Source organism: Trachurus trachurus (assembly GCF_905171665.1).
Source record: "Trachurus trachurus genome assembly, chromosome: 12".
Lineage (NCBI taxonomy): Eukaryota > Metazoa > Chordata > Actinopteri > Carangiformes > Carangidae > Trachurus > Trachurus trachurus.
In genome coordinates, this window is record NC_139908.1 from 15796794 (window position 1) to 15824161 (window position 27368).

General features: G+C 42.2%; 3 protein-coding genes across 3 annotated transcripts; all 3 read left to right on the forward strand.

Annotated features, from left to right (window-relative positions):
• Window positions 1–1892: 1892 nt before the first annotated feature.
• Window positions 1893–7565, forward strand: mpx (myeloid-specific peroxidase). Its single transcript, XM_083982852.1, has 16 exons — window positions 1893–1958; window positions 2086–2154; window positions 2364–2451; window positions 2636–2811; window positions 2998–3130; window positions 3401–3527; window positions 3623–3829; window positions 3940–4303; window positions 4687–4847; window positions 4945–5203; window positions 5297–5467; window positions 5578–5815; window positions 5985–6202; window positions 6373–6407; window positions 6856–6909; window positions 7317–7565. Exons 2-16 carry the CDS (start codon window positions 2088–2090, stop codon window positions 7323–7325), a joined length of 2307 nt encoding a protein of 768 aa, XP_083838978.1. The 5' UTR covers window positions 1893–1958; window positions 2086–2087; the 3' UTR covers window positions 7326–7565.
• Window positions 7566–15030: 7465 nt separating this feature from the next.
• On the forward strand, window positions 15031–20384 carry loxa (lysyl oxidase a). Its single transcript, XM_083983306.1, has 7 exons — window positions 15031–15879; window positions 16061–16169; window positions 16701–16838; window positions 18232–18388; window positions 19380–19475; window positions 19641–19756; window positions 19860–20384. Exons 1-7 carry the CDS (start codon window positions 15231–15233, stop codon window positions 19864–19866), a joined length of 1272 nt encoding a protein of 423 aa, XP_083839432.1. The 5' UTR covers window positions 15031–15230; the 3' UTR covers window positions 19867–20384.
• A 1331-nt stretch (window positions 20385–21715) lies between these two features.
• On the forward strand, window positions 21716–27338 carry snx24 (sorting nexin 24). The gene is made up of 7 exons (XM_083983895.1): window positions 21716–21905; window positions 23739–23822; window positions 24260–24364; window positions 24546–24640; window positions 24765–24794; window positions 25017–25081; window positions 25176–27338. The coding sequence occupies exons 1-7, from the start codon at window positions 21837–21839 to the stop codon at window positions 25244–25246; spliced, it is 519 nt and encodes a 172-aa protein (XP_083840021.1). The 5' UTR covers window positions 21716–21836; the 3' UTR covers window positions 25247–27338.
• Window positions 27339–27368: the final 30 nt, after the last annotated feature.

A 27368-nucleotide genomic window follows, 5' to 3' on the forward strand; every position in this document is an offset into this window, starting at 1 on the left:
CCAACAGCCCGCGTTCACTCAATGCACATACACAAAAGATCAGCTCTCTGACCAGCGCCCTGGTGAAATGTGACTTGTTGCTAAACCCTGAGGTTGACTAACAACTTTTTTCAAAGAAGGAACTGGACAGGAATAGTGCAACTCTCCTGTGGATGTTGCAAACACAATGAGATGCTGACAGAAAAGTGACATTTTACTTTGACAATGAGCCGACCAACTCAACACTCATTCAAAGTGACAATAAATTAAAAATAGTCACATCTCATGCCTGAAATGATCAATTTTAAAGTTAAACTGGTTTCGGTTCCACAATAAAACTAAATCCTCTGGAAGAGCTTGTCATTGATTTATTATAGTTTAAACATGAGAATAATATTGATATCTATATAATATGTTCCATAAACTGTAATTTTTATGAAGCTCTTATCAACGTAATCATGTTAGAGCAGAAACAGGTAGTGCATTATGTGTGTCTATCTAACCCAAGATAGGGAGAGGTGCAGGACAGAAATAATATACAAATAAAAAGAAGAGGTTTTCTTCACACTACAAAGTGACATTGACTCTATGGGGTGTAACAACTGAACCACTTTCATTTTTCTTGAGTTAAATTTTCACACCTCACGTGGATGAAATAATGGTCAAGTAATTTTTATCAGCGGAGGTCATGGCTTAATTTGCAGCCACTGTGTCTGTCAGTAGCTGTTATCTGCCCTCAAATGTGTGACGTCGGTTTCCTGACACACTTTCAGTTTTAATTCAAGGATCAATTCAAGGATTACCATTGAGATTTGGAATTAATATAGGTGACATTATGCTCTTAGACTTTTATCAGTTCCGATTGGTTAATTATTGTAGCTCTGGTATTTCACAGCGCAGTGGAGTTTCCCTGAATCTCTTTTCCTTGTCTTTTTATCATTAACAATAGCGTGTTGACAGCCAAGAGGAGTTTCTTTGTGTATACAACAGCCACATGGCTCCACACCCAAACACGCACAACCCTAAACAAAAGCAAACTTATATTTGACTGTATATGTGTCAATGCTTTTCTTTCCCTCATTGCACGGCCACGTACACATACAACCTCTCATTTACTGTATTCGAGTGGCCAAGATTTGATCTCCTAATCTCAATCTGCCAAAAGACAAAATTAAAACAAAAACACATGATTACTGATTCCTGGTTTATTTGAAGGTTAAAGATGATTAAACTCCTGACTTGTTTATGACAAAACTGAATTGTGATTGCTTCCTCTTTTGTAAGATTTTCTCAAGTGTATGTGTTGTCACACTGCATGGCAACACCAGGAAACTAGTATAAAATACAGAAAAGCACCAGAAAACTGCAAAAATCCACTCAAAAAATGACTTCCCTCGATGACTATATCTCCATTTCTATCTGCATATTGCAGGTTATCCCCCAACTTCTCCCCCATCTTTTTTCTTTCACCCTTTTACAGTTGAATCACAGTCATGGAGCCAGGAGAAAACCATAGACTATATCCATTCATATCATGAAAATAATTTCTAAAATGTGTCTGAAATGCTGCTAAAACACTAGAATAACAATATGACCTATAAACCTATATATAAAACGTAATATACTTATATAATATAGACTGTCAACTTCAACATGACTCTCACCGTTATCATGGTGATTGTAATCAGTGATGCTAGTATTACTTGTTGTGCTGCTTGTTCTAGATTGTTAAAAAAGATCATGGTTTTTATCAGTTGACCATAAAATAGTAAATGATAAGAATAAAAAGGTTCTTTCAGTGGCGAGAGGAGGAAGAAGGAACTGGTCTTTCCTGACAGTAGCTTCACCTGGACAACCCAGGGGCGAGGCCTCACTGTATATAAGCAGGAGACGGAGCTCGACACAACATCAGTCCACTCACAGCTCCAGATCACAGAGAGCACCTGAAATCTTCTCCAGTCTCTTCACACAGGACACAGGTAACAAGACTTAGATATTATAACGTTATTATATTATTTTCTGATGCTGAATGATAAAATTTTCTGCATCTTGACATTTGAAATTATTTTATTCTCATTCTGACTCTGCTTTGATTATTTGTTTCAGAGATGCTTCTCTCTGTCCTTTTTGTGCTGGGCATCTGCCTGGTGCCTGCAGCTCACTCTGAAACAACAGGTAGGTTTTCTTTTTTTATTAAACCAGGTAAAGCTTATTGAGATGTAGAATCTCTTTTTCAAAAGCGACCTGGCCAAGAGGCAGCAAAATTACAATTACAAGCAGTAATACAGATAAATAACAAAGGGTTGTTCACACTGTAGTAAATGTTGTAAAATACTGAGTATGATTTCAAATCCTTTGAATAATAAGATTTTTCTTCTCTGCAGAAGAACGTCTTGGCAGTCCTTTCCTTCAGAAATGTTTCGAGGAGGCAAAGAAAATTGTGGATGACGCCTACAAGTATTCCAGAGACGAGTGAGTTCACCTTCTTTTTCGTCTTCTTTCATGAAATACTTCATTTTCCTCTTAAAGGACACAGCATAGATGTATTCTGAAGAGCTGATTCTCTGGCGTGCAAGTTGTTGTGAGGAAAAAAGTTGCCAAACAGAAACCGCAGTTTGCAGATTGTTGTTCCAATGGGCGACTGTTTCTCCTCCAGGAGCCTGAGGCGAGTCCGCAGGGAGGTGGTGAAGCCCCATGATGCCCTCCGCCTCCTGAAGCAGCCTCGTGGTGACACCCGCAACGCCGTGAGATCTGCCGACTACATGGCTCAAACTCTTCGTCTGCTGCACGACAGGGTTCATCGTGTGCACAAGCGCTCACTTAACGCAACAGGTCAGACAGGCAGCAAGCCACACACACACACACACACACTCACAGTGCTCACCGTCTTTGTGACAGGTTTTGCTGGTTTTGGTTTAGTCTGAGTCTGAGATTTACTGTCACACTTCAAAGCTGCAATTAAAGACCAGAGGTATAAGGTAGACACAATCTCACAACAACACATCTTTTATTTTTCAGATTTGCTCAGTGCAGAAGATCTGAAGGACCTTGCCCGTATAACCGGATGTTCAGCTCGAATCAGGAATCCACAATGCAACACCACACCAAACATCAACAAGTATCGCACAATCACCAGCGTGTGCAACAACCTGTGAGTCCCCTGCAGCCGACGGCAACGCATTTGTAACACCACCTTGTGAAGCAGAAACACACTTGTAAACACAATTTTTCACCATGTGGATCTAGGCACAGAATAATTCATAGCTGGTTATACAACTGAGCTGTGCCTCCATTCACATGACATGTTTTGTGAAATGCACCTACACATCTTAGGCCATACACCACAGGAGATGTGTTCACCTCTGTGGGATTTCTCAAGCAGTGTGTCTAAACTTACACATTTGGTGTTTTTCGTCATTAGAAAAAACCCTCGCCTGGGAGCCTCCAACACCCCCTTCGCCCGCTGGCTGGCTGCCGAATACGACGACGGCATCTCCCAGCCTAAAGGAGCAGCCAACCAGACATTCAACAACTTCTTGCTCCCACTGGTGCGGCCCTGAAATCCCACACACACGCACTCGCTCTGTGATCCGTGCACAGTGAACAGAATAATTTCTTACCACGACTCCCTTTCACCACGCAGGTGCGACAGGTGTCCAACAACATCCTCAGCACAACAGATGCGGGCGTGGTCGACGACAGGGAGTTCACGCACATGGTGACCCTGTTCGGCCAGTGGAACGACCACGACCTCACCTTCACCCCCTTCTCGCCCAGCATCCGCTCCTTCAGCAACGGGGTGAACTGTGACGAGAGCTGCGAGAGGACCGAGCCGTGCATCCCCATCCCGGTTGGTGCCAAAGCACAAACTCAAACAAAGACACGCCAGTTTTCCTCTGAAAAGGTTCTTATCATAACCTTTCGCCTCTCTGTCTCTCTCTCTCTCTCACCTGCCAACAGATCCCTCCAGGTGACCCTCGCCTGCCCACCGGCCCGGACAGCTGCATCCCCGCCTTCAGATCCGCTCCCACCTGCGGAACCGGATTCTCGGCCTACAACTTCGGCGGAGAGCCCAACAAGAGGGAGCAGATCAACGCTCTGACCGCCTTCCTGGACCTCAGCCAGGTGTACGGCTCAGAAGACGCCCTCGCTCGCGACCTCCGCGACCTCACCAACGACAACGGCCTGATGCGAGTGAACACAGAGTTCAGAGACAACGGACGGGAGCTGCTGCCTTTCCATCCAATGCAGGTGGAGATGTGCGCCACCCGCAGAAGAGTCACCAACGACACCAACGCCAAGGAGGTTCCCTGTTTCATTGCAGGTCAGTCATGTCTCAAAAACTATTGAGTTAATGAATAGATATTTAATTAATGGTTCATCCACCAGTTTATCAGTGACAACTCATGGGAGGAGGAATTAGTGGTTTTCAGTTGCCAGGCTGTAGAAACCTTCATTCATAGAAAAAACACAAGCACTTCATGCATGGTTTATAATCAACCACCATGTACATTTTTAAGCGATAATTGATTAATTTGCCATCAACCCCCATTGTAGGTGTGGTGTAACTTCCTGCTTTACTGCTAGAGGGAAGTTATACTTCTACAGCCCGCGTTAATATCTGGTGAACTCCTAATAGAAAGCAGAACCAAACAAGAATCTGAAGACGAAACCAAACCTTTTCTATCTGCATTGTCTGTCTCGAAGGTGATGTCCGTGTGGACGAGAACATCGCTCTGACATCCCTCCACACGATGTTTGTACGTGAGCACAACCGCCTGGCTCGCCAGCTGAAACGACTGAACCCACACTGGGGCGGTGAGACGCTCTACCAGGAGACCCGCAAGATCATGGGCGCTTACACACAGGTCAGCAGCGCTCACGTTTATAGATTCCCCATCTCCAAAGCTTCTGTTGTTCCCTCTACTGTAGGCAAACCTCTCTGTCTGTCCGTCTCTCTCTCAGGTGTTTGTGTTCAGGGACTACCTGCCACACATTGTGGGTAACGACGCCATGCGCAAACAACTGGGCCGTTACCCCGGCTACAATCCCAACATTGACCCCAGCGTCTCCAACGTCTTCGCCACAGCAGCTTACCGCTTCGCCCACTTGGCCATCCAGCCATTCCTGTCCCGCCTGGACGCAAACTTCAGGGAGAATCGTCAGTTCCCCAGCGTGCCCTTGTTCAAGGCCTTCTTCACCCCCTGGAGAATCGTCTTTGAGGGTGAGCCGCTCGGACGGAAACTGTGGCAAGTCTTTTATCATTCTGTTAGCAGATTAAGAAACATCAGCCTGATTTTTCAATCCATCTCTTCAGGTGGTATCGACCCCCTGCTGCGTGGTCTGGTGGGTCGTCCCGCCAAACTGAACACTCAGGATCACATGATGGTGGACGCTCTGAGGGAGAGGCTGTTCCAGTTTGTGATGCATCTGGCTTTGGACCTCGGCTCTCTCAACATGGAGAGGGGACGTGACCATGGCTTGCCTGGTACACAGCTCCTCCTAATGTTTCATCCTTTTACAATCCCCCTCTCTAATGTTTTATCTGTTTTTTTCTTAAATTGCACTCTTTCTTTTCTTCGCTGTTTAATCCTCTAGGCTACAACGCCTGGCGCAAATTCTGCGGCCTGTCTCAACCCAGGAACGCAGCAGAGCTCGGCCGGGTGCTGAACAACAACGATCTGGCCCGAAAGCTGCTGAGGCTCTACGGTTCCGCAGAAAACATCGACGTTTGGATGGGAGGTGTGGCCGAACCGTTTGTCGCCGGCGGCCGTGTGGGGCCTCTGTTCGCCTGCCTCATTGCAAGCCAGTTCCAGAGGATCCGTCAGGGTGACAGGTCAGTATGTGTGAAGAAAAAGATGCATGCTGTGCTGTATGTTGGACATCTGAAAGTGTTTTCCAGTAATAGTTTTCCAGTTAGTCTTGTTACAAAACAATGTATATTTCAAAGTCACGCTGCGTTGACACTAACCTGCTCTTTTCTCATCTCCTTTTGAAATTCTCAGGCTGTGGTACGAGAACCCGGGCGTCTTCACCCCAAGACAGAGAGCTGCCCTGTCGAACGCCAGGCTGTCCAAAGTTGTCTGTGACAACAGCGGCGTCACGTCTGTTCCCACCGACGCCTTCAGAGTCATCTCAAACAGGAACCGTCTGGTCCGCTGCAACAACCTCCGCAGCTTGGACCTGAACCCCTGGAGGGAGAGACCCTGCACCGCGAACTCAGGTGAAACACTGGATCCAACTTTCTTAGAGCGGGAAAGACTCTCATCACCAAATTAACAATCATTTGGTGCTCACTGTGTTTTTCATTCTGAGGTGAACCTGGTGTATTTATTTCTTCTCTAATCTCTTGTGTGGAATCGTTCTTTATATATGTGGTGTTTGATGTTGCAGGCCCGGGCTGTGTTGAAGTTGTCAGTGGAAGAGAGGTCGGTGTTAAGCACTAACATTTTAACCCTTGTGCATTTCTTGAAAAAAAAAATAACACTGTCATGTCAACATTATAGAAACTGCCATAAATATATATCTATCTCCTTTAAAGTTAAGCTTCATCCCCATCACAGTTTCTGCAATAACTGCATCGTCTTATATGGACATGCCATCACATAGACTGTCATATAATCACACAAGTAGACGCTATAAAGGTTAAAAAGTCAGAAAAAAAATGTCTTTAAGGATGCACAAGAGTTAAAGATGGAGGATTAAAATGTGTACATTCATATGATGTGACACTTCTTAACATTTGGGCATCTTGGTGAAGGTGTTCCTGACTACAAAGGAAACACTATAGTTTTACTGATACACACACATTTTGAAAAAAAAAAAAAATGCTGAAGTTTTCAGGCTCAATATTGACGTCTACTTCTTGATATACAGGATGCGATGTTGGAGGAGGACCAGGAGGACCAGGAGGAGCTGATGGACAACGAGGTAATCTAATATCTATAGTGTGTATGGCGGCATGCTCTTAGCGCATGCGTATAATGATTGCATAATTAATCTCAGAATGGTAGAAGCTGAGACAGACAGCTATATTATTATTATCATATTTTACAGGAATGTCAACAACTCTGAAGGGTTGACAATTGTGCTTGGTGAGAAACTTAAATGGGACTTAAAAGTAATAAGTGAGTAAGTAAGAATAAAATAATTTAAGAACACAAGTCCTACGTTTCACCCTGAGGACACCAAGCAAACTAGTCCCTGACAAATTAACAGCAGATCACAGAACTGTTTTCCTGTGTCGACTCGGCTGAAAATGTGGACAGTTACATATCCATGATCTTCTGTACAGTTTGACAGAATATTGAATAATTTATTATTTCGTATGTCTGCAGATCCGATAGGACCTCCAGGCCCCCGAGGACCCCCGGGGCCCCAAGGCCCCCCAGGCCCTCCCGGAACACGAGGTGTTCACATCAATACCACACAGTCTGCCTTCTCCGTCATCCTGGGAAAATACAGTTTATCTTCAGGGAAAATCATTCGTTTCCATCAGGTCATCTCCAACAAACAGAACCACTACAACACGTCAACGGGCAAGTTCACATGCGTCATCCCCGGTGTCTATGAGTTCCACTTCGTCTGCACGACCTTCAATGGTAAAGGGACTGTGGATCTGTGGGTTAACAACAAGCTGGCGCTGAGCAGTGTCAAGGTGTATGAAGATAATCGCAGAACATCCTCAGGGGACACGGTGCTCCGGCTGAAGGAAGGAGACACGGTGTATTTGCAAGTAAACCAACGGACCAGCGGCCTGAGCACAAAGAGCTTCTTCTCAGGACACCTGCTCTACACTTAGCGACACAACCACATCTTCTCCCGACTGAGATTCTGCCAGTTTAGACACCACTAGTCCGTCTACTTTGGGATCTGTTTTCAGTTCTTTTCCAATTTAATCAGGTCACACTGCTTTGCCTATTATTAATACTTTTACTGTTTTATTTTTCCTCTTTGTCAGTGGGTCAGACTACGACACGCCCTGCAACTTTACATGTTTAACATTGTACTGAAAAGCGAACAAGCATTTGATAGTTTTAGTAAGTAGCTTAGAAACCTTGAAATGTGATTTCACCAAATATGTCAAATACTGTTACAGCAGCAAAATATCTATTGCCTATTTGACAAAAACAAAATGATCAGCAGCCAATTTTTGAGTGTGGTATTTACCAGTATTATTACTATGAACATATGCACTGAGGAAATGTAAGTGTGCCTTGAGAATGTTTTGCTTTAATTGCCTTGCACGTTTTACTGTCACTTTCTTAACTGTTGTATTTTGCATTCAATAAAAACAAAAGATGCTGAGATGAAGCAAATATTGTGCTCAAGTGTTTTAATTTACAAGACATGGAGAAGTGTTTCATAAGCAAAACTTACTGCTGGTATCTGAATGTCTCTGTATGAAAGTACAGGACTAATGTAGAGAGCATTACGACCAAAGCTTCACTTGCATTTTAGAAAAAAGAAATGTTTAAAAATGTTTTTGGGGCCATAAAGATCAAAGTTTAACCATCTTTAACAGTCACTATACTGTACTACTGTGTGTCTCCTGTAGATGGAGCCACTGTTCTTTCTGAAAGAAAATAATATATGACAGATGAAGTGACAGAACTGGTTCATTTTAAAAAACAGAACATCTAAAGTGCATCTGAAAAATGTCCTCACTAGAAAACAATTCATTGCCTCATCTCTTGTTCTCATTGTCTTCATCAGTGTCGTTGTGTTACAGTTACCAGGAGGTTGGCAGTGACCCACCATGAACTGGATGTGGGTGGGAAGTTCAGACACACTGACACTTACACCTGTGTTTGGCTTGTCTCCTCTCCAGCCCACCTGGGCCACATGTGTTTGCAATGCAGGAGGAAAATGTCTGCAGTCCAGGAGAAACGTGAAAACTATGTACAAGAAAGAGGCTGAGATTCAAATTGAGTTTTTTTTGCTGCAGAGGTGAACGTGTCAACCACTTAAAGTACAAGTGACGTACATTTTGTGAAGATTTGAAAAGTGTAAGGTTTTTTATTTATCTGATCTTTTTTACTTTCATGTTTTTAGTTCAGAGTTCGTACTCCAGACTCGAAGCTACATTCAAGGACGTTGACCATAAAAACAGTATGAGGTGTTATGGGACACAGATGTACATCTGGTCGGCTGAATGTAAACTTAAAGCGTCTATTGTCAATGCTTTGCAAGTTCACGCTTCACAAGAGTTCCCTCCAAGTTCATCGCCCACATTAAAACAAATTAGTTCACTTTGACAAGTTCACAGTCCAAAAAAAATTAACTTACATACATATTAATTTATTTTAGTTTTTAATGAGCTGGTCAGAAAGATTATTTTTCAATATGACTCCCTCCCCAGCCCTCTAGGCATTGCCACTTTGCAAACTCAGGCTACCTTTGAAGTCCAAGAAAAACCAATGTGTTTTACTACTTTACCATTGTGCCATAAAGCAGGAAACTAAAAAGTTTAACAGATCAGTTTACAAATGTAATCCAGCTCTGTATATATTTCTATTATGAAGTAACAAGGAATACACTGCAATGGAAATTGTATTTAGCCTGCATAAATCAAATTATTCAGCAGTTCAAAAAACTGGCTGATACAAGCTGCACTACAGCGACTAAAAGATGTGCTTCAGTGTCAGTTCACCTGCTGGGTCGCATAAATCAACAGTTCTTGTAAAGTTGCATTACGCCAGCTTTCACTTTAATCACAAAGAGACACGCTAAGTTCACCATTCACCAAAAACATGTTCAGTGAACTTAGCTCTTGTAGCCCTGCCACACACACACACACACACACACAACACTGGCTACAGGTGTATGAAAGGTGCTGCTGATAATGATGAAGCCGCAGAGAGATGTTTCCCTCGCCTCTACAAAGCTTTACAGCCTTTCGGAAGCAGCTGAGGTTTTCTAACTCTCAGTTGTTTCACTCTCACTGTTGTTGTTATTATGTTGTTATCACTTGTAAGGAGCAGCTGTGTTTAGTCAAAAGCCCACTGTACACAAACCACAGACACACAGTGGGCACTGCAGCTGGTGAGTGAACATAGTGGAGCATGAAGCAGCTAACAAGACAGAGAGTTTTCCTCACGCGCTGGTAGAGACCAAAACCAGAGCTAAAAACAAAGTGAATATGGGACAAACGTTTGTCAGGTGGCTAGAAAAACAACACCAAGTGAATGATGATGTAGCTCAGTTACTACTGGACGTGTTACAACAGTTTTACGGCTTGTGTCCACTGCTCTCTAGTGGCCCAAAACATTATTGCAGGTTTGAACGTGACAAAAAGACAAAAAAACTATTTTTTTAAAATCACATTTTGGACAAAACTACATTTTTCCGTCTTTTTCAGTCCAGTCTTGACATCAAAGCTCAGGTCATAAGATTATAACATTATTTCGCCAAACAGAACTGACAGGTGGTCTGATTTACGTCTTCGGCCACCACCACATTTTATTGTGTTCTAAGGAATAAATCACCACTGCACAATGCACAACATAAATCAAACAGAGGAACAAATAAATCTCTTAATCGGTGGATTTACTGGCGTCTCCCACATGTCAAGAGATACTGAGAGTGAAAAAGAGAAAGTACATCTGCATGAGTCATCACGCAACGTAAAGTTTTCTGGGTTGTGTCTAGATAAAGCGCTCCTCCTCCTCCTGGTTGCAGAGGCTACAGTGCATGTGCAGAGTGCCACGTAGTCCACCAGACTGTGTGTGTGTGTGTATGTTTGTGTCATGAGTGAAAGTGTGTGTGTGTGTGTGTGCGCGTGTGTGTGTGTGTGTGTGGTGCAAGCCCCGACTTGGTGCTCCAAGAGTAATGGAAACCCAGTATTTATGAAAGAGGAGAAAATATTTGAATTGTCTGTTTCTGTCGTTGAGTTGAGCCGAGCTGAACTTCAGCCTCTGAGAGCAGCCTGAGCTTTGCAGCAATGTGGGGCGAGAAATTACAACCACCAGGAAATGTAAGAGTGTAAATCTAAGAGTGTAAAATGCTGAAGAGATAAACAGAAGGAGAGATGTTATGGGATAGAAGTGGGGTTTAAGTAGAGGGATGTGATGTGATATAAGAGCACTGGGAGTGGATCAGAGAGAGGATGCCTGGAGATGTGTGTGGTCCTTCATCTTCTTCTGTGCTGAGCTCATAATGATGACATGAAAATGAATAATTAAATGCAAATGGGTACAAAGATCATAACTGGTGAAAATGATACTTATTTTCAACCAGATACCACTGAAGATGGATTTGTGAAAAGGTTTTTAAGGATATGGAGCGAACACAGTTGCAGAAAAGTGGATTTTACATAATAAAATGATGCTTTTATGTGTGTGAAGTATTTAATTAAATATCTATATTTGTCTTTAATCCAGACATTGCCTGCTTAAATACAGGCTTCACGTCTCAGGCAAAATGACAAGTGTCTGCCAGATGTTGACTCAGTGATGGCACAGAAAAATTGGTGTTGGTTTTATGGTAAATTTAGCATCATGAAAGGACCGAGATCTATTTTTTCCCCCCCTTTCACACAATGACGTGTCTTATGCAGGAGACCTAGTCACTACTTTCCCTACTTATTCTACAACTCAGACGTGGATTTATTTCAAATTCTTTCAGCTCATTCGAGTGCCCAAAAATCAGGAACGAGGGCGAATTCCAGCAACGTGGACAAAAGAACTCGGCTAATTCCTTGCAGATGTGTCTCGGAGCTGTGTGAGGGGAACACTGTGCTGCCCTCGCTGGAGAGAAAAAGGGCTCTGCACGTAGAGAGAGTTCAACGAGTTATGAGCGAAAAACACTGGTGACCGAGTACAGCTGGTTCTGAGTGTCTGTCTGGTGTTCCAGGGAATAAAGACGAAGGCAACCCAGAAACACATGCACATCGTTTTCACTCTCGGGAGGAACTGTTGGTATGCAGAATCACAGAAATGTACATTAGTCATCGTTCCAGTGAAAACACACTATCACACATTGGCCAAGGAAAAAGTGCATCCATGGCTGTTTCGTACTGGAAACATAGTTGAAAGAAAACACTGCTAGAGGGCATCTCTGAGGACAAAACAGGAAACCTTTTACAAAGGAGCAGTCACATCCAATCCTCTGATTCAGTTTGGAAAAAATCTTGTATAAGTCAAAAACTCAGAAGTTCTTTTCATTTTCTAACACTCAGAAACTGTTTACGTGGTTATCGGCTTCCCGTGTAGGGACTTGTAGTTCATCTTTATTAATGAGAGACCTATCTGTGGGTCTTGTCCAACTTCAATAAATCCGCAGTTTGAACACATTTTCAGGAGCTCATGTAACGCCACTTGGCGCTGACCTGCCCCCGCAGCTTACACAAGCTGAAATGTAAGCTCACGTGACTGTGAGGTGATGTGTGCCCTCCGTTATCCAAGAACAATTCAACTAGATTGACTTTAATTCGCAGCACAATTTATTCAGTTCACTCTTACTATTAAACTGGACCCATTCTCAGATAATAAAGTATTTTTAGTATTTTTTATGTTTGTCTTTTTCAATTACTGTTCAGGCAGAATGGGTTTTTCACGTTATTTTCATTCACAAAGAGCCATCACACTATGTTTTAAAGCTCCTACAATAGTTTCATATGTAATATTTGTCTTAAACATTAAATGTTCAGAACAAAATATGTCTAATTCTAGATCAAATGTGCTCTTTGGAGGTTTTTACAACTAATAATAAGTAGTCTGAGCATGTAATGCTGCCATTGGTTTCACATTACGGATGCAGCATTACAATGAAGGATATAAAATGTCAAGTCTGCGAACAATGATGTATAAAAAAGTTAAAACCAGTTTCAAAAGACTAGTTTGTCTATTGTTATAACATTTGTTACGCACACAACAAAAACAGACTGTAATAAAACTCCATGGAGCACCTTTAAAGTTTGAGGGAAAAGAACATCATAAGTTGCTATTTATGACTAACCTTCAATTATCTGTTTCAGCAGGACTGTGTGGGTATGGCTGACTGATAATGTTCATGGCAACACAAGCAAACGGCCTCACAAGACTTTGATTAAAATATTGAGAACTCTCGGTTCGCGCACATAAATTCATCACCTAAAACCTGCAAGAGCAGCAATGGGGGAAAAAACAACAGCTAGAACATTAAATCTCTCTGTGTAATAATCAAAAGTCTTTCAACTTTGTTTGTTCATTATTGCTGGTAAAAGACATTAACCCAAAAAGGAGCTTTCAAACCATTAAACGGGTCAGTGGTGGATAAAAGGAGAAAATTAGAAAGTGCTCAACATGAATTGATTGCGCAACCACATGTAAAGGTGTGAAGGTGTAAAAGGTTAGAAAGTTACACGGCTATTTTAACTCTGAAGAGCCCTCATTACCAGTTGCCCTTGAGCAAAGACCTCATCCCTCATCGGTCAGCTGTTGAAGTGCAGCTGCTCGGTGGCAAACGGATCAGAGTCAGACTGTGGTCGCACTGGGCAGCTTCTGAATGTGGGTAACTGTGCGACTGTGAACAAAGCATTCCTGGAAAAGGAAGCACCGCTCTCAACTTCAGTCTGGATGAAGTTTAAAAAACTGCTCCAAATGTTGCTACTAGCAGTTTTCCAAAGATATGTTATGTTCATAGATAGTGAGAGCCGCTTGACTCCATATGGTGTGTACAATGTGTCTTTAGATACTGTCAGGAAATACTATCAGTGCTTCTCCACACTGGCGTCATGTCACAGAGAAAAAAAGACAGAAAACAAAATCTGAGGAAACAATCTAACTAAGATTGTGCAGTTTGTTTAAGGAAAGGCCATAAACTCTCACTTCCTCAACTACTCTCTCAGGTACTGATGGGAAAACTACACAGAGAAGTCCAATATCAACTGCAGTCATCCGCCCCCTAGTGTCCAGGATACAGGACTCTGTTATGTAGCTGAGATTAAATCAGAGGATGTGTTGGAATCTGTCAGGAAAAGACTTCTTTTGTTTGTTTGTTTTATGACTTGTAAACTGTTATGGATCTCAGTCGCGGCAGCTCATAAATCCATCCGATACGATCAACGTTGTTTGCACCCATAAAACTCTGTGATCTCAGAGGCCGTTAAATCCTGGTGAGCACTTGCTGTGGTTTAGCGCCAGGCGTCCTGCGGTCAATTGTGTCGATGCTAAAAAGAATCTCCTGGTTTGCTTGACAGAGCAAAATGAATACCTTGGATGAAGTTACCCAAGCTATGCATTTATACCTCTGGAGTTAACAGCAGGGCGGTGATGTGACTGGGCTGCAGCAAATGATCCAGATCTGATCAAAAAATGACCCCGGGCGCAGTGCTGCGGATATCAAGTGTCACCACTGTCTCCTTCTGTTGCTGTTGCTCATAGAGACTAATTATGACCTTATAGAAGATTACTGTGCTGAGTCTTCCACGTTTTTCAGTAGACAGGAGCGAGGCGCGGCCGGTGTGTGTGTGTGTGTCGGGGGGGTTGTGGGCAGATGGCTTCCCAGAAAAAAACTGAAAATGTTGCAGGCCATCAGAGAGTCATGTTTAGGTTTCTGAGATCCTCCTATGAGAAAGTGGATGAGAGTGGAGACTTCTGGCAGGGAGTGTTGCAATTTGGTTGGGAGTTCATCCAACAGTCACGGAAAAAGCTATTTATCAAGACATTTTGCTGATCTGGCAGTGGGAGAAAAAAAATGAAGATAATATACAATAGTTTCTAGGAAATGGGGTCATAATATTTATAAACTATCATCAAGTCGGGTGGGTTTCACATGAAGGTTTACATCTGTGTCTCAGTATTTTTCCTTCACACTCCAAGTGAAATGTGCATGGATGAAGAAACCAGGTTAACATTTGTGTCCCTTACAAACTGTGATGTTGTTTTCGGGGTCAGACAGAGCAGTTATCAAACACACTTCCAATCAGACATCACGTATCCAGTATGGTTATATGAGCAGCAGCACCAGAACCAGACTTGTGTAACAGTTTCAGAAACTCCAAACTGCTGAACTCCTCCTCCTCACCATCATCATCATCACCACCATCATCATCATCTCACTGGGCGCATCTGCAGGCTGCAGGAGCGGAGCGATATGAGTTTACACGGTTACACTGAAACTTAGCTTTTCTCCTCTGCTCACTGGACATCCTTCAAACAGAGATGAAGGACATTTAAGTGAGAGACAAGTGACGACTGAGGCTTATTAGAAGAAGAAGGGGGGGAAAAAATCAGCTTTGTCACATTCCGTCTCGTTAAACTGCGCTCACAATGGGATTACGCATATTTGGCACGCCGTTTTACGCATATGCGTGCGTCTATTTATGTGTTTTTATCCTGCAAGCTGCCCACTCTCAGAGAAATCCCGGTACACAGCAAGGAAATAACCAGAGACCGGCTCTGCGGAATACGCTACAGTGGTCACACAACGGCAAGATTTTTAGCATTTTAAGCCAGGGCTCGGAGTATCAGCCGCCGAGGCGGAGAGGCGCACCTCAGGAGCAAGTGCAGGCGCGACCTGTCACCATCATCCGGGATGCGGACGCCCAGAGCCACCCGGCGGCCCAGCAGCAGCAGCAGCAGCAGCAGCAGCAGCAGCAGTCTGCCCGGACCGGCTCCAGCCCGCAGAGCTCCGGCGGTCCCGTGCCTCTCTACCAGAGGCTCGTGAGAGGGCACGAGCACCGCCAGCATCACCGGGAGCGCACGGGGACGCAGAGCGGCAACAAAGCCAATGAGACCGAGGCGAAGGTGACCGTTAGCCCACCTCTGCCCCGGAGAGAAGACATGATGGTGGGCGACGACCCCTACGACCCCTACAAGTCCATTGACACTGATAACCCATATTATAATTACTATGACGTTTACGAGAGGCCGAGGCCGAGATCGAGACCTGGATATGGCACAGGGTATCATCAGTACGGTAAGAGCGGGGAAACACAAAGAGACGATGAAGTTATCAATCAGTTATTCAGTTAGTGTGTTTATCCTATTGAAGGTCTGTTTGTCCTCTGTCAGTGTTGATTGGTTCTTGGTTGATTTATGTGAAAAGCTTCTTATTCAGCCAATATCACTATTATAATGTTAATATCATGCTGCTGTAGGTCTTCCTGATCTTGTGCCTGACCCCTACTACATTCAAGCCTCGGCATATGTCCAGAGAGTCCCGATGTACAACCTGAGATGTGCAGCTGAGGAGAACTGTTTGTCAAGGTACAGACTATACAGACAGATCTGATCCACAGCAACAGAGGAGGGGGGGGGGGGGGGGGGGGGGGGGGGGGGGGGTCTGAGTAGAGTCTGAGTGTGATTCAGAGAGCTTTGAGCCATAACAACCACCTAAAGTGTTTGTGGGTGAGGGCTGCCCTGTGAAAGCATGAGATGAGGTAAAATTAACCAAATCCTGCCACTGATGGTGCAGAGGGGGTGGAGGGGTGGATCTCTGTAAAAGTCTAATCATAGTTTGCATGAGAGGAGAAAGCCTGAATGGTAAACACATTATAGAAAACTAACCCAAACAACCATCTTCGCCCAAACTTCTTTTTCCCCCCTCCACCCAGCATTTATTTACACATCGACTGTGACACATCAGGCTTTCGCTCAGACGCTGCTGCTCCAATCGGAGGAGGGGATGTAGCATGAAAAACAATTTCAGTGATGTCACCGTGTCCATATATGAGCAGGGCTCTTTGGGGTTTTTTTCTGCATGCACACATATCCACTTTCTCTGGTTTGTGCCTGCAGCTCAGCCTACAGATCCAGCGTTAGAGACTACGACACCCGAATGCTGCTGAGGTTCCCACAGAGAGTGAAGAACCAGGGGACGGCCGACTTCCTCCCCAGCAGGCCACGCTACTCCTGGGAGTGGCACAGCTGTCACCAGTGAGTGTCATCCAGTACATCAATCACACACACACAGAGAAAAGAGAGCCAGCGTCTGTGATTTGTTGATCTCACTGATAAACCGAGGTGCTGGTTAACAAAGTATCCAGATGCCAGGGAGGATCACACAGGTGCCTATGAAACTGCACAAGATATTATCATAGAGCCGGTCCTGGATGTAAATGAGCTTCACAGCAGCACTTTTAAATGTTGATGCATCTTTTATAGATAATTTATAAATAAAATTATGTCTCATTAAATAAAAAGTATATTCAGAGATGAATACATTGACTCTAGAGGGTTTTAATAGAGTCATGTGCAGGAAATATCCATGAATAAACAAAGCAGCAAAGAGAATTCTGCTGTGGATGAGAAATTACAGGGACATGTTTGACAATAAAACACGATCTGAACATTTACTTTTGCAAAGACGAATTGCAAAACATTTGTTAGTTGTTTTTCTTAGTACAAATATAAATAACTGACCTAGTTATTTTCCAAGAGAGACTTTCATCACGTTTGGTCCTCTCCAGTCTGTAGTTGTGGTATGGCACCCCCTGTTGAACTACAGTTGTGCTACTTTTGGCTGTGTGAGAATTTTTGTTGGCTGGTGTATTGTTTTGTAGAGACTAGGATATCTCAGTTGACATCTTAACACTAGTTTTAGTGGTATCTTTAGACTTATTAAAGATCTAATTTTCTATTTTTACGATCTCTGCATCAAGAAAGTAAAAACCTGCTTTGGGGTTTCACTAAGTGATGACCCGAACTTCACTTGACCTCTGAATTCAGTCATTTTACAACTGCAAAGCCAGACATTGTAAAATAAAGGCGTGTTGGAGATAATGAGCCAAAAGGGGAAACTGTTGGTATTTTTGTCCCGTTCTGGAGGTTGTGGAAATGTGCCTGGTTTTCCCTTGATTCCTCAGAAACTACCTCAGTCCATAGTTATGTTGTGAAAGCAGCAGTCCACTGTGCTGCTCCCTGAAATGGAGCACATTTGGCAGCGCTCCAATTAAATGTTGATGTAAACGGTATAGGTTTTTTTTTTTTTGGCCAGTGTTTCAGAAGTCAACTTAAGTTTCAATCCAGGCTGTTGTTTTTTTCTCACTAAACAAACTCTGTCATTTGGAGCGAAAACCAAATTCATAATCACTTTATGTCACCACCATGTAAACGCTGAATAGAAACACCTGTAATGTTTCCAGTCAGAATGAAAAACAGGAAACGTCCGACAGAATGTATTGAAATGTTAATGAATAACGTGGCTTAGTAACAGAAACAATCCCTGGTGGGTCTCTTAACAAGACAAACACGGCCTGGTTGTTTCTAAAAAGGCTCAGATTGATGTAGAAATCACTTAACAGTTCAATGCTGTGCTGTTGATCCACAGGCACTTCCACAGCATGGACGAGTTCAGCCACTACGACCTGCTGGACGCTCAGTCTCAAAGGTCAGTGGCCGAGGGCCACAAGGCCAGCTTCTGCCTGGAGGACACTTCCTGTGACTATGGATACTACAGGCGGTATGCCTGCACCTCACATACCCAGGTGTCAAAGATAACCTCTGAAAACAGAGCTGCAAATGTTATTTCTGTCTTTAATGCTGCTCATAATAACATTTTATATCAACAGTGGATCACGACTGTTCATGTAAAAGGGTTGCACATGGTGACAAGGCCACAAATAACTATTGCTTTACTGCAGTTCTTTTCAGCACTATGGAGTGCTTTAGCTTCCTTCAGCTTTGTTTTGGTTAGACGACCTTCAGTGTCATTTTCAGCTGCAGCAGTAGACGACAAAGCTCTAACACAGTGTGTGTCATACACCCTCAAAAGATGGTGGAAACCAACACAGAGCTAAAGGAAGAGTGAGAGAAAAACAGAGAAACTAGTCAAATTTATTATAATTTTGCTCTAGGATGTTTTAATCAACTGTTTGCCAACACGTTTTCTTTATCAAACTTTAAGGGGTTATAATATTTCAGTGTTGTGTTTACAGCATATTTCTGATGCTGCCAGCTACAAGAATAAGTCATTCAGCTTTTATTAATTGAGAATCATTCAGCTAGCTCACTAAAAGATGTTGCAAGAGTTCTGCTTCATACATCTCTGAAGGAAGAAAAAAAATGCAGAGTGGAGCTAAGACAAACAAGTGCTCTCTCACCGAAGCAGCTGTCTTTTAGGGAACAGCTTTAGTATTTCCTTTTCTGCACGAGCCAGTAGTGATGGTGATTTAATGATTTCCTGTTTCTCCTGTAAGATGACCCTACCTGCCTGAACGTCTGTGATCAGTTGTTTTGCACATGTTCTCTTTTTCCATCCTGCTCTTTTTCCCCCTGTGTTTTGACTGGCTGATTTATGGCTCTACTTTTTTCTTCTCTCGTTTTTTTTGTTGACATTGAATCTACAAACACTTCTACATTACTTATTATTTTATTCTAATCATTAGATACTCTTTATGTAAAATTGCTTTGTACTGTTTGATAAACATATTTGTATTTGTTTGTATAATGTTAATGTTGATGCTCTTCAATGTCCAGGGCCTGAGCCCAGGATGCTATGATACCTACAACGCAGACATCGACTGCCAGTGGATTGACATCACAGATGTGAAACCTGGACACTACACCCTCAAGGTCTGTTGGAAATACAAGATGATGATGTTTAGCCTCCTCTTGAGACACACACTTAAAAAGAGTCACACTTCTGAGGAGTCACATTACATTTTTCAACTGCTGTTATCTTTGCTCCCATGTGTTTGGTTCCTTTATTTTAATGTATTTTGTTGTTGTTGTCCACAGATCAGTGTAAATCCAAGCTATCAGGTCCCAGAATCAGACTACAGCAACAACAATGTGCGCTGTGATGTTCGCTACACCGGCAACTACGCCTACGTGTCAGGTTGTCATATGTCATCGTAAGTATCACGCGTCAGATGGCCAATATTTATATGAGCTACTTTTTGTTTTTTTCCCAGTTGTTCTTCAATCTGTTTATGTTCTGTTAAATCTATTTTTCAGATACTAAGAGCTGACAGTCATTCACAGCAGACATTCTGTAAATGACATTGAAGAGGACTGCATATGAAAACATTAAAAAACATAAAATGCGTAAGACTTGCATTCATTTTTATAATTTAAAATACTCTCAGTTAAGAAAGAAAATTAGCATCTGATGTCATAGTGCCAGATAGTGTTGTTGTTCTTTTCTTGTGTGCCAAAGTAGTTTTTTTTTCCGCCTTAGTGAAAACTATATTATTTTCTGAACTCTTCTTTAAGATTTTTTTTTTTCATTTTACTTCTACTTCTATTGCACCGTACTGTATGCTTGCATTTCATAACACTTCTAAGATAGATAGATGAAATTTAGAAGCCTAAAATAGCTAGCTAAATACACACATAAGCCAGCTTGCCCTCACTGCTGAGTCAATATCAGCTATATCACAATTTTAAAATGAACCACTTGTTTAAAGGAAAGTGTTATATTTATATGCAACGGAAGAAACTCTCTTTACTTCAAAGCTTTTGATGAAACTTGAATAAAAATTTGTGATACTGTACCACTGTTTCGAAACTGGTCCGTTTGAAAAAAACTCACAGTCTCTGTCTAGCCTTTGTTTCTTTACTTTGTCTGTGTTTTATTGTCTTTGCAACGCACACACACACACACACACACACACACACACACACACACACACACACACACACAAGGTTTCAAACTACTGAACTATTTTCATGACAGTATGAAATATCAGAAACAAATGTCCATCACAAGTTCCTATTGGCCAAGAAAGAGGCTCTGTTTTGTTTGTTTGAAGACAATAACAGCCAGGCTCAGTAGCCTACCATTAGTCAGCTGATCTTGATGTATAAAAGAGATAGAATGCCCCTTGAATAAATAATAGGCCTATAAGGCTGTAAGTTGGAAGAGTTGGTAACTTCACTTTCAGTTCCCCTATTAATAATTTCCAAGCAGCATAAAAACAGTTAAAAACACACATATAGGCTATTTGTGAGTAGATTTAAAGCCCTACTGATTTATTTTACTGGGCCCCCCCTACAGTTGCAGAGTGCAATTCCTGACAATATTGTCGTAAATGCAAGTCATGAACTGAGCTCCTTTGTCCACAGAGGTCATGGATGTAGAGGTCCACGTGCATTTGTTGACAAGCTGAAGCAACATAGCGACAAATCATAGAAGCCTTGCAACCATAGCAACCAATTAGCCTACTTACCATTGCAGCACCAAGATGGCGATTTCGGCGCCCGCCGTCTTGCATCCTGTCTTTTCTCTGAACTCTCGCCACGCCAACGATTAAAATCCAGTTCCAGTTTTATCCTCCCTTCTTCCCTTGCTCGGCTTCTTTATCTTCTCGTCCTTCGACATTTGGACTCGTCAACGCCGCCGCCACGACAAAAATATAATGAAACTTGTGAGTTAGCTAGCTTCTGGTAGCTAGGCGACAGGTGAGGTGTGTGTTCTCGCGAGAGGATGTCGGGCAGGCAAGTATGACATCATCAGGCCAGCTGTGCTATCAAAGCAAAAAGTAACAGTTTCAAGGTAAATAGTTACATGGTGTTGCTCTTGATTAAATATAAATTTATCCTGAATATAGAAATAAATTTTTTTTTTAAAACCAACTCTGCTTCACACTACAACGATGAAGATAAACGATTATTTCTAAATGAATCTCCGTTAGGCTGAATGTAAGTTAACATTGTCCTGCTGTTATTTATATAATCTAATATTTGTACAGTTACCAACAGATATTTATAGAGTCATGACTCATGACGTGCCTTCACCCTCCGGTCCACCAGGCGGCGCCACTGAGGCTTCGTCCGCTTGTTTGAATTCAGTGATTTTTATCAGGGACTGCCAGAGATACAGGAGTAAACCACCAGCAGGGAGTGTATGTGAGTGTGTGTGTATGTTTGGGAGCGTGCGTGTGCCACAAGATCAAATATTACTAAGAAAACTATACGTTTTTTCGAGTCGAGATGCATCCAGTGAAGGTATCGATCCCGTCGTTTCGTTCAGAAAACAACTCGATCGAGAGAGGATACACGGTGAGCTGCTCAGCTATAACCTCTGTCTGTCTGTCTCTCTCTCTCTGTGTGTGTTTGTCGTCCTCTCAGCTGCTGTCATCACTTTGAAATGTTTATCGTGGTAGTTTTTTCTACCCTGGAAATATAATTACAATAACAACATTAGTTTCAGCAGCGTAAAATGTCGCTGTTTTGTTCAAAGTTGTCTGTGTGGCACCGTCTGTAGGAATTCCTCTAAGCAGCTTCACCTTGTTCATTGTAAACATAATGTTCAGCTGTTCAGATAACATACAGCATACAGGCCTCCAGCTATTAACTACAACTTCACGTCACCTCTATATTGACTGTTATGAATGTATAATTGGGTGTGTAAACAGACCGGGATCGGCCCGGCCTGGCCCCGGTCACCAGATCACAGGACCCCCAGCTGTCTGACAGAAATAAAGGCTGTGAAGAGGGACATCCTGTTAAAGGAGCAGGTCACAGTTTTTCACGTCTGTCCCTCCTGAATCAGAAAAATATCTTGGTGTAGTCAGTCCTCCTGTCCATTGTGGCTCCTGTAGGCACCAGTGGCAGGCACTTTGCACTTTATATAGTATGCATTAGTACTGTACTTTTTCTTGGTGACCGTCAGCCTATCCATGGGGGCAAATTGTCCTTTTTTATCTTACTGTTTCTATTTATTCTATCTATTGTATTTGTTTATTGATTGTTTTATTAACACTGTCTATTGTCTTATTGTCCTAAGCGTTCCTGTTTGAGCTCTTGCAAATCCTTTTCCAATGTGGTCTCTTTCTGCAAATGGCAGATAAACTGACTCTGACTCTGGCCATTAAAGTATTCATTCCTAATGTTTTTCTTTTTCTTTTTCTTCTTTTTTTCTGGTTTTCCAATATAATACAGCCCCTATCTTTGGAAAGTAAGTTAATCTGGGGTGGGTTTCAGTCAAATCGAGTATTTTTACTATGTTTAAATGTCTGTCAAACTCTATGCCTCTTTGTGTCACAATTTAGTCCTGGTTCCTCAGCTCATGATGTCTTCTGATCCGCTCTCCTGGATCAGTCCCCAGTTCCTTAATTATCCCAAATTCAAAGAAACAGCTTGAATGTGAGTCAGGTTAGGAGGAGGTTTCCATAGACGAGCTAACCAGCAGCTGGTTGTAACCAGAGAGTGTCCACAAAGGCACGAGAGTGTCCCCTAAAAAGGGGGGGGGCGGGGGGGGGGACTGTATACTCAGAGCATTATTCCCAAGTGCACAGATAAATGATTGAATGGGAGAAAATCCCTATAGCACACTGTACATGGATTTCCTAAAAGATATTACTAACCCTAACCTCATCATTTGATCTCATAATCCTTTGCTTGTTTCCACAGTGAAGAAACTGCTGTTCCCACAATAATGATTACTTGTTTGCTCTCTTTCTTTATCAAATGTAGTCATAAGTAACCAGTAATCAGAGTTGCATTAACAACACAGCCGTAATTTAAGAGTGGATTTCCTCCTTTACAAAATGTTGGCAACAACAGTGACGTACATGCAGTAAGACTAAGCGTCAATGAGTCCAGCCAAGTGACGGAAGTAGAGGACACTCTGTTTAAGGACGTTAACAGAAACTCCCACAGATCTTTTTTTTTTCTACAGATGTTTCCTCTTTGCAACTAGCTGATGTCAACAGTAACTGACAGTGGCTGACACCCCACGGTCAGCTGGTCAGTCAGTCACACTCTGACTGTTTTGAAGTGGGAGGGCACTTCTTTCTTTTTTTTGGCAGATGGACGGGTGATAAGTCCCAACTCCCTTAACTGACTCTCTAACAAGCAGCACTGATATGACTTCTCCTTTCTGTCTTCCAGGTATTTAAAATTGACGTGTTGATGAATGGCAGGCAGCACGCGCTCGAGAAACGCTACAGCGAATTCCACGCCTTGCATAAAATGGTGAGATTTCAGGCATCTCCAGAGTTCATGGTCATTTATTGGTGCGGGTGGGGAAAAAACAGATGCAGGAACACAAACCTTCAAAAACATTTTTCATGTCTATATATTTACTGGTGGAAAATGGTAAAATCACATCTGTACATAAATCATAGATGAGCCGAAGAGGTTAACCAATGTTGGTTTGTGGTTGCAGTTTTATAGATGAGTTCTTCTTTCTGCTCCTCGCAGGCATCTGTCTGTTTACTTCCTGTACAGATGTTTGTAACAGCTGACAGTTTTACACTTCACAGTAGGAGAAGCTCAGTTGAAAATAATAATATATTTTATTATTGTTTGTTGATGTGTTCCTTCCTGCCATTTGTCTTCATCTGGTGTGAAGCCAAACACAAAATTCAACTCCTACTCTTTCTTTTCATCATGTTTTTGTATCCTAACAGCTGAAGAAGAGCATAAAACCACCTGAGATCCCTTCAAAACATGTGAGAAACTGGGTTCCCAAAGTCCTGGAGCAGAGGAGACATGGTCTGGAGCTCTACCTGCAGGTAATGTGACAGTGTCTTTCTGTTTTTTACAATACACATTTTTGTCCAACCCCCAAACTACAGTACAAAATGTAGAACAGTTACGCAAACGCAAGCCACCAACTACAAAAAAAAAGTAGTGCAGTTCAGGGCGGCCTGCTACACACATTGCAATTTGCTTTTGTTTTGTCTGTTTTGTTAGACTATAATTATGGAAAATGAGGTTCTTCCAAAGATATTCCTGGATTTCCTGAATATCCGCCACTTTCCTTCAGTGCCGAAAACAGAGAGCTGTGGGTGAGTTCAAACTGCAGCTTGTCTGTAAAATAAAAAAGCAATTTGTGGCTTTTTTTCATCTGTGGGAAAGTTTGTTCCCAGGCCGCTTGAGGGTTTTTAACTTTTTTTTTTTCTCTCTTTCAAGGTCATTCGATACAGAGTCAGAGGGATCCAGGTGAGTCCTTCAGTTCCCTGTTCCAGTGAATATACTAAAAAGTAATAAATCAAACGACAGGTCGGGTTCCCGCTGTGCACTTTAACCAAATTTAGTCATTGTTTGCTCTGCACTTGAACTTCACCCAGCATGTCAGTGAGCTCAGCCTCTGTGTTCATGCTGTGAATGCACAGTAAATGAACCACAAACTCTCTGACTTCCCTTTTCTCTGACTCCTTTCAGCAAACTTACACATCAGCCGGTCATGCTGTTTCTGAGAGACCCCTACCTGCTGCCATCTGCACGTGGTGAGTTCAGGCTCCTCGTGTAATTATGGAAAATTAACTTCGTACTCGTCTTATCTTTTGGTTTTAAAACTTTTCGTGTCCTCTTACCTTGCAGATGCTTTTTCGAACGTTGTGATTGAAGGAGTGATACATGGAGTTTTCTATCCAGATCTTCAGCCGAGGTAGAGGAGCAGAGCCACGTCTGAGGAAATACCGTCTACGAACAGACGCTTTGTTATTTTTCACACCATTTTAGGTGTGCATCAGCACGGACATGACATGATACGATAAACTGAGCCTCATTTATATTTCCTAAGTCATATAACCATACATTTAAAAAGAAGGTGCTGTATCACTCAATAACTCCCTGGCACCACATTTTAAAACATAAAAACATCCGTTACTCTCACACCCAGAAACCGTCACATCACTCATCTGCTAAGATCTACAGTACTAAGCTGTATCCCAACAAATTAGCCTTTTCTCTTCGGAAAATAGTCGAAGTTAACACTTAAACTGTGTAAACATTGTTATGTTTTAAGACACTACAGTCAAAATGATTTAGGATAAAATATAATCAGTGATTTTTCAGGAATTAGAGTTAATACATATTGATCAGTGGTCATTTATTTTCCTTTTTTCCTAAGGAAACAATGAGTGAAATTCATATTTAAGATGAAAGTTGGAGATATGACTATGAGGACGATTGAAGTGGTAGAGTTAGTTTTTTGAGACCTTTTTGAATGGTTCTGCAGCTCTGGAGGTTTTCCAGAGACAGAGAAGTGTTTTTTTGTTTTGTTTTTTCTGGCCTGGAAGAACAACGCACAGAACAGGGAGTGTAGCGCTGGAATCACAGCCCACAAACAGGGAGGTGCCACTGTTAAGAGTTGCCAAACGGAGCCAGTTTAGGGAGTGTAGCGGGACAACATGGACGAGTCTCTGAAGAAGGTGTTCTGGGAGAATGGAAAGCAGCGTGCCACATGGCAGGGTGGAAACCAGTTGAGCTTTTTTCAGGAGATCGAGTCAGTGATTTGGGCCTTTTTTTTTAAATGGAGCATTAGAGCACTGTAGTGTGGAGTAACTCAGTCTGGTCTGATTTTGGGCAGAGAGCCAATTTGAAATGTAACCATGACAGACAGAAATATGTGACATAACCTGAGAGTGAGAAAAGACACATTCAGCTTGATATCGGCATCAGCGGAGTTGTAGAAAACGGATGTTGACACAGCAATAATGACAGAATAAGGATGACTTATCCGTGCCTCAGTTGCATACATGTATGTTCCTCCCTCGACAGTTCTTCACAGACATGACATGAGGGAGGAAGAAGTGAGATATGAGCTGTTAAGAACAGCTTATTGGAAATCACAGGGTTTGGACTATTGCTATCGTAATTCAACACTACACATGACCTCTCTCCTACTCAGACCATAAAGAAAACTCAAAGTAGGACTTTTTATCTCGGTGTAGTCTGTGCAAAATATTTCTTTATTAATGATTCAATCATTAAATACTGATCATAGCTGACACAGGCCTGTTCCTATTATATTGCAATATGAAAACCAGCTTCAGATTCTGCTTCAGTGCAGGAAGTTTCAAATTAAGGTTTCAGTTTGTGTAACAGAAATAAGGATTGTGTTGATTTGTGCGCAGAGTAAAAAAAAGAATAATGATAACACTTGCTTAAGGCCAGTTTCTAACACTAACACCAGTCATTTTGCATTTTAAGTTGAATTTACACTATAATATAGGTCAGTTTTTCTCAGTTGTGGTGATTAGAGGTATAGTCACCCATGGTGTAAAGGGATATGGTGATTTAAAACACAACCAGTACAATACTGTGCAATATGAGATAAATGTTGTTGTAGAGTAGTGAAACTACAAACCACCATCTCCTGTTGTGAACCTGTGAATGACTTGTAGTGGAGCGTTATGTTGCATGTCGGCTAACGGACGGCGCTTGTTTTGACCTGCTTTTTACTGTTGTTTTCAATGTGACTGGACCTCCACTCGAGCACAGTGATAACTACACATTTACATTAAATGACTCTTGAACACTTAACCTCAACTAAACACAACACAACTTTATGTTTTAACAAAGTAAATCATTTCCTAGACATCCATCCTGTAGATTTATATGTATTTATATTATGTAACGTTGTTCTCTGATTATGTGAAAACTATCATTAATGTGCCATAACGTCAAACTACAGTGACCACTGGAATACTACTGTAGCACTTTAAAATGGACTACATGTAAAAATCAAATTAAAAAAATACTGACACCATTAAAATTCATTGTTTCCAC

What these genes read in the sequence shown, in the direction of transcription:
- snx24 (XM_083983895.1), top strand. Translation starts at nt 21,837, where the DNA reads ATGCATCCAGTGAAGGTATCGATCCCGTCGTTTCGTTCAGAAAACAAC. An exon ending in TCCACGCCTTGCATAAAATG is followed by an intron (nt 23,823 to 24,259) that starts GTGAGATTTCAG and finishes GTATCCTAACAG; the next exon opens with CTGAAGAAGAGCATAAAACC. An exon ending in CCGAAAACAGAGAGCTGTGG is followed by an intron (nt 24,641 to 24,764) that starts GTGAGTTCAAAC and finishes CTCTCTTTCAAG; the next exon opens with GTCATTCGATACAGAGTCAG.
- mpx (XM_083982852.1), top strand. Translation starts at nt 2,088, where the DNA reads ATGCTTCTCTCTGTCCTTTTTGTGCTGGGCATCTGCCTGGTGCCTGCA. An exon ending in ACAACTTCTTGCTCCCACTG is followed by an intron (nt 3,528 to 3,622) that starts GTGCGGCCCTGA and finishes TTCACCACGCAG; the next exon opens with GTGCGACAGGTGTCCAACAA. An exon ending in GGTTCCCTGTTTCATTGCAG is followed by an intron (nt 4,304 to 4,686) that starts GTCAGTCATGTC and finishes TCTGTCTCGAAG; the next exon opens with GTGATGTCCGTGTGGACGAG.
- loxa (XM_083983306.1), top strand. Translation starts at nt 15,231, where the DNA reads ATGGGATTACGCATATTTGGCACGCCGTTTTACGCATATGCGTGCGTC. An exon ending in CACAGGGTATCATCAGTACG is followed by an intron (nt 15,880 to 16,060) that starts GTAAGAGCGGGG and finishes ATGCTGCTGTAG; the next exon opens with GTCTTCCTGATCTTGTGCCT. An exon ending in CTGGACACTACACCCTCAAG is followed by an intron (nt 19,476 to 19,640) that starts GTCTGTTGGAAA and finishes TGTTGTCCACAG; the next exon opens with ATCAGTGTAAATCCAAGCTA.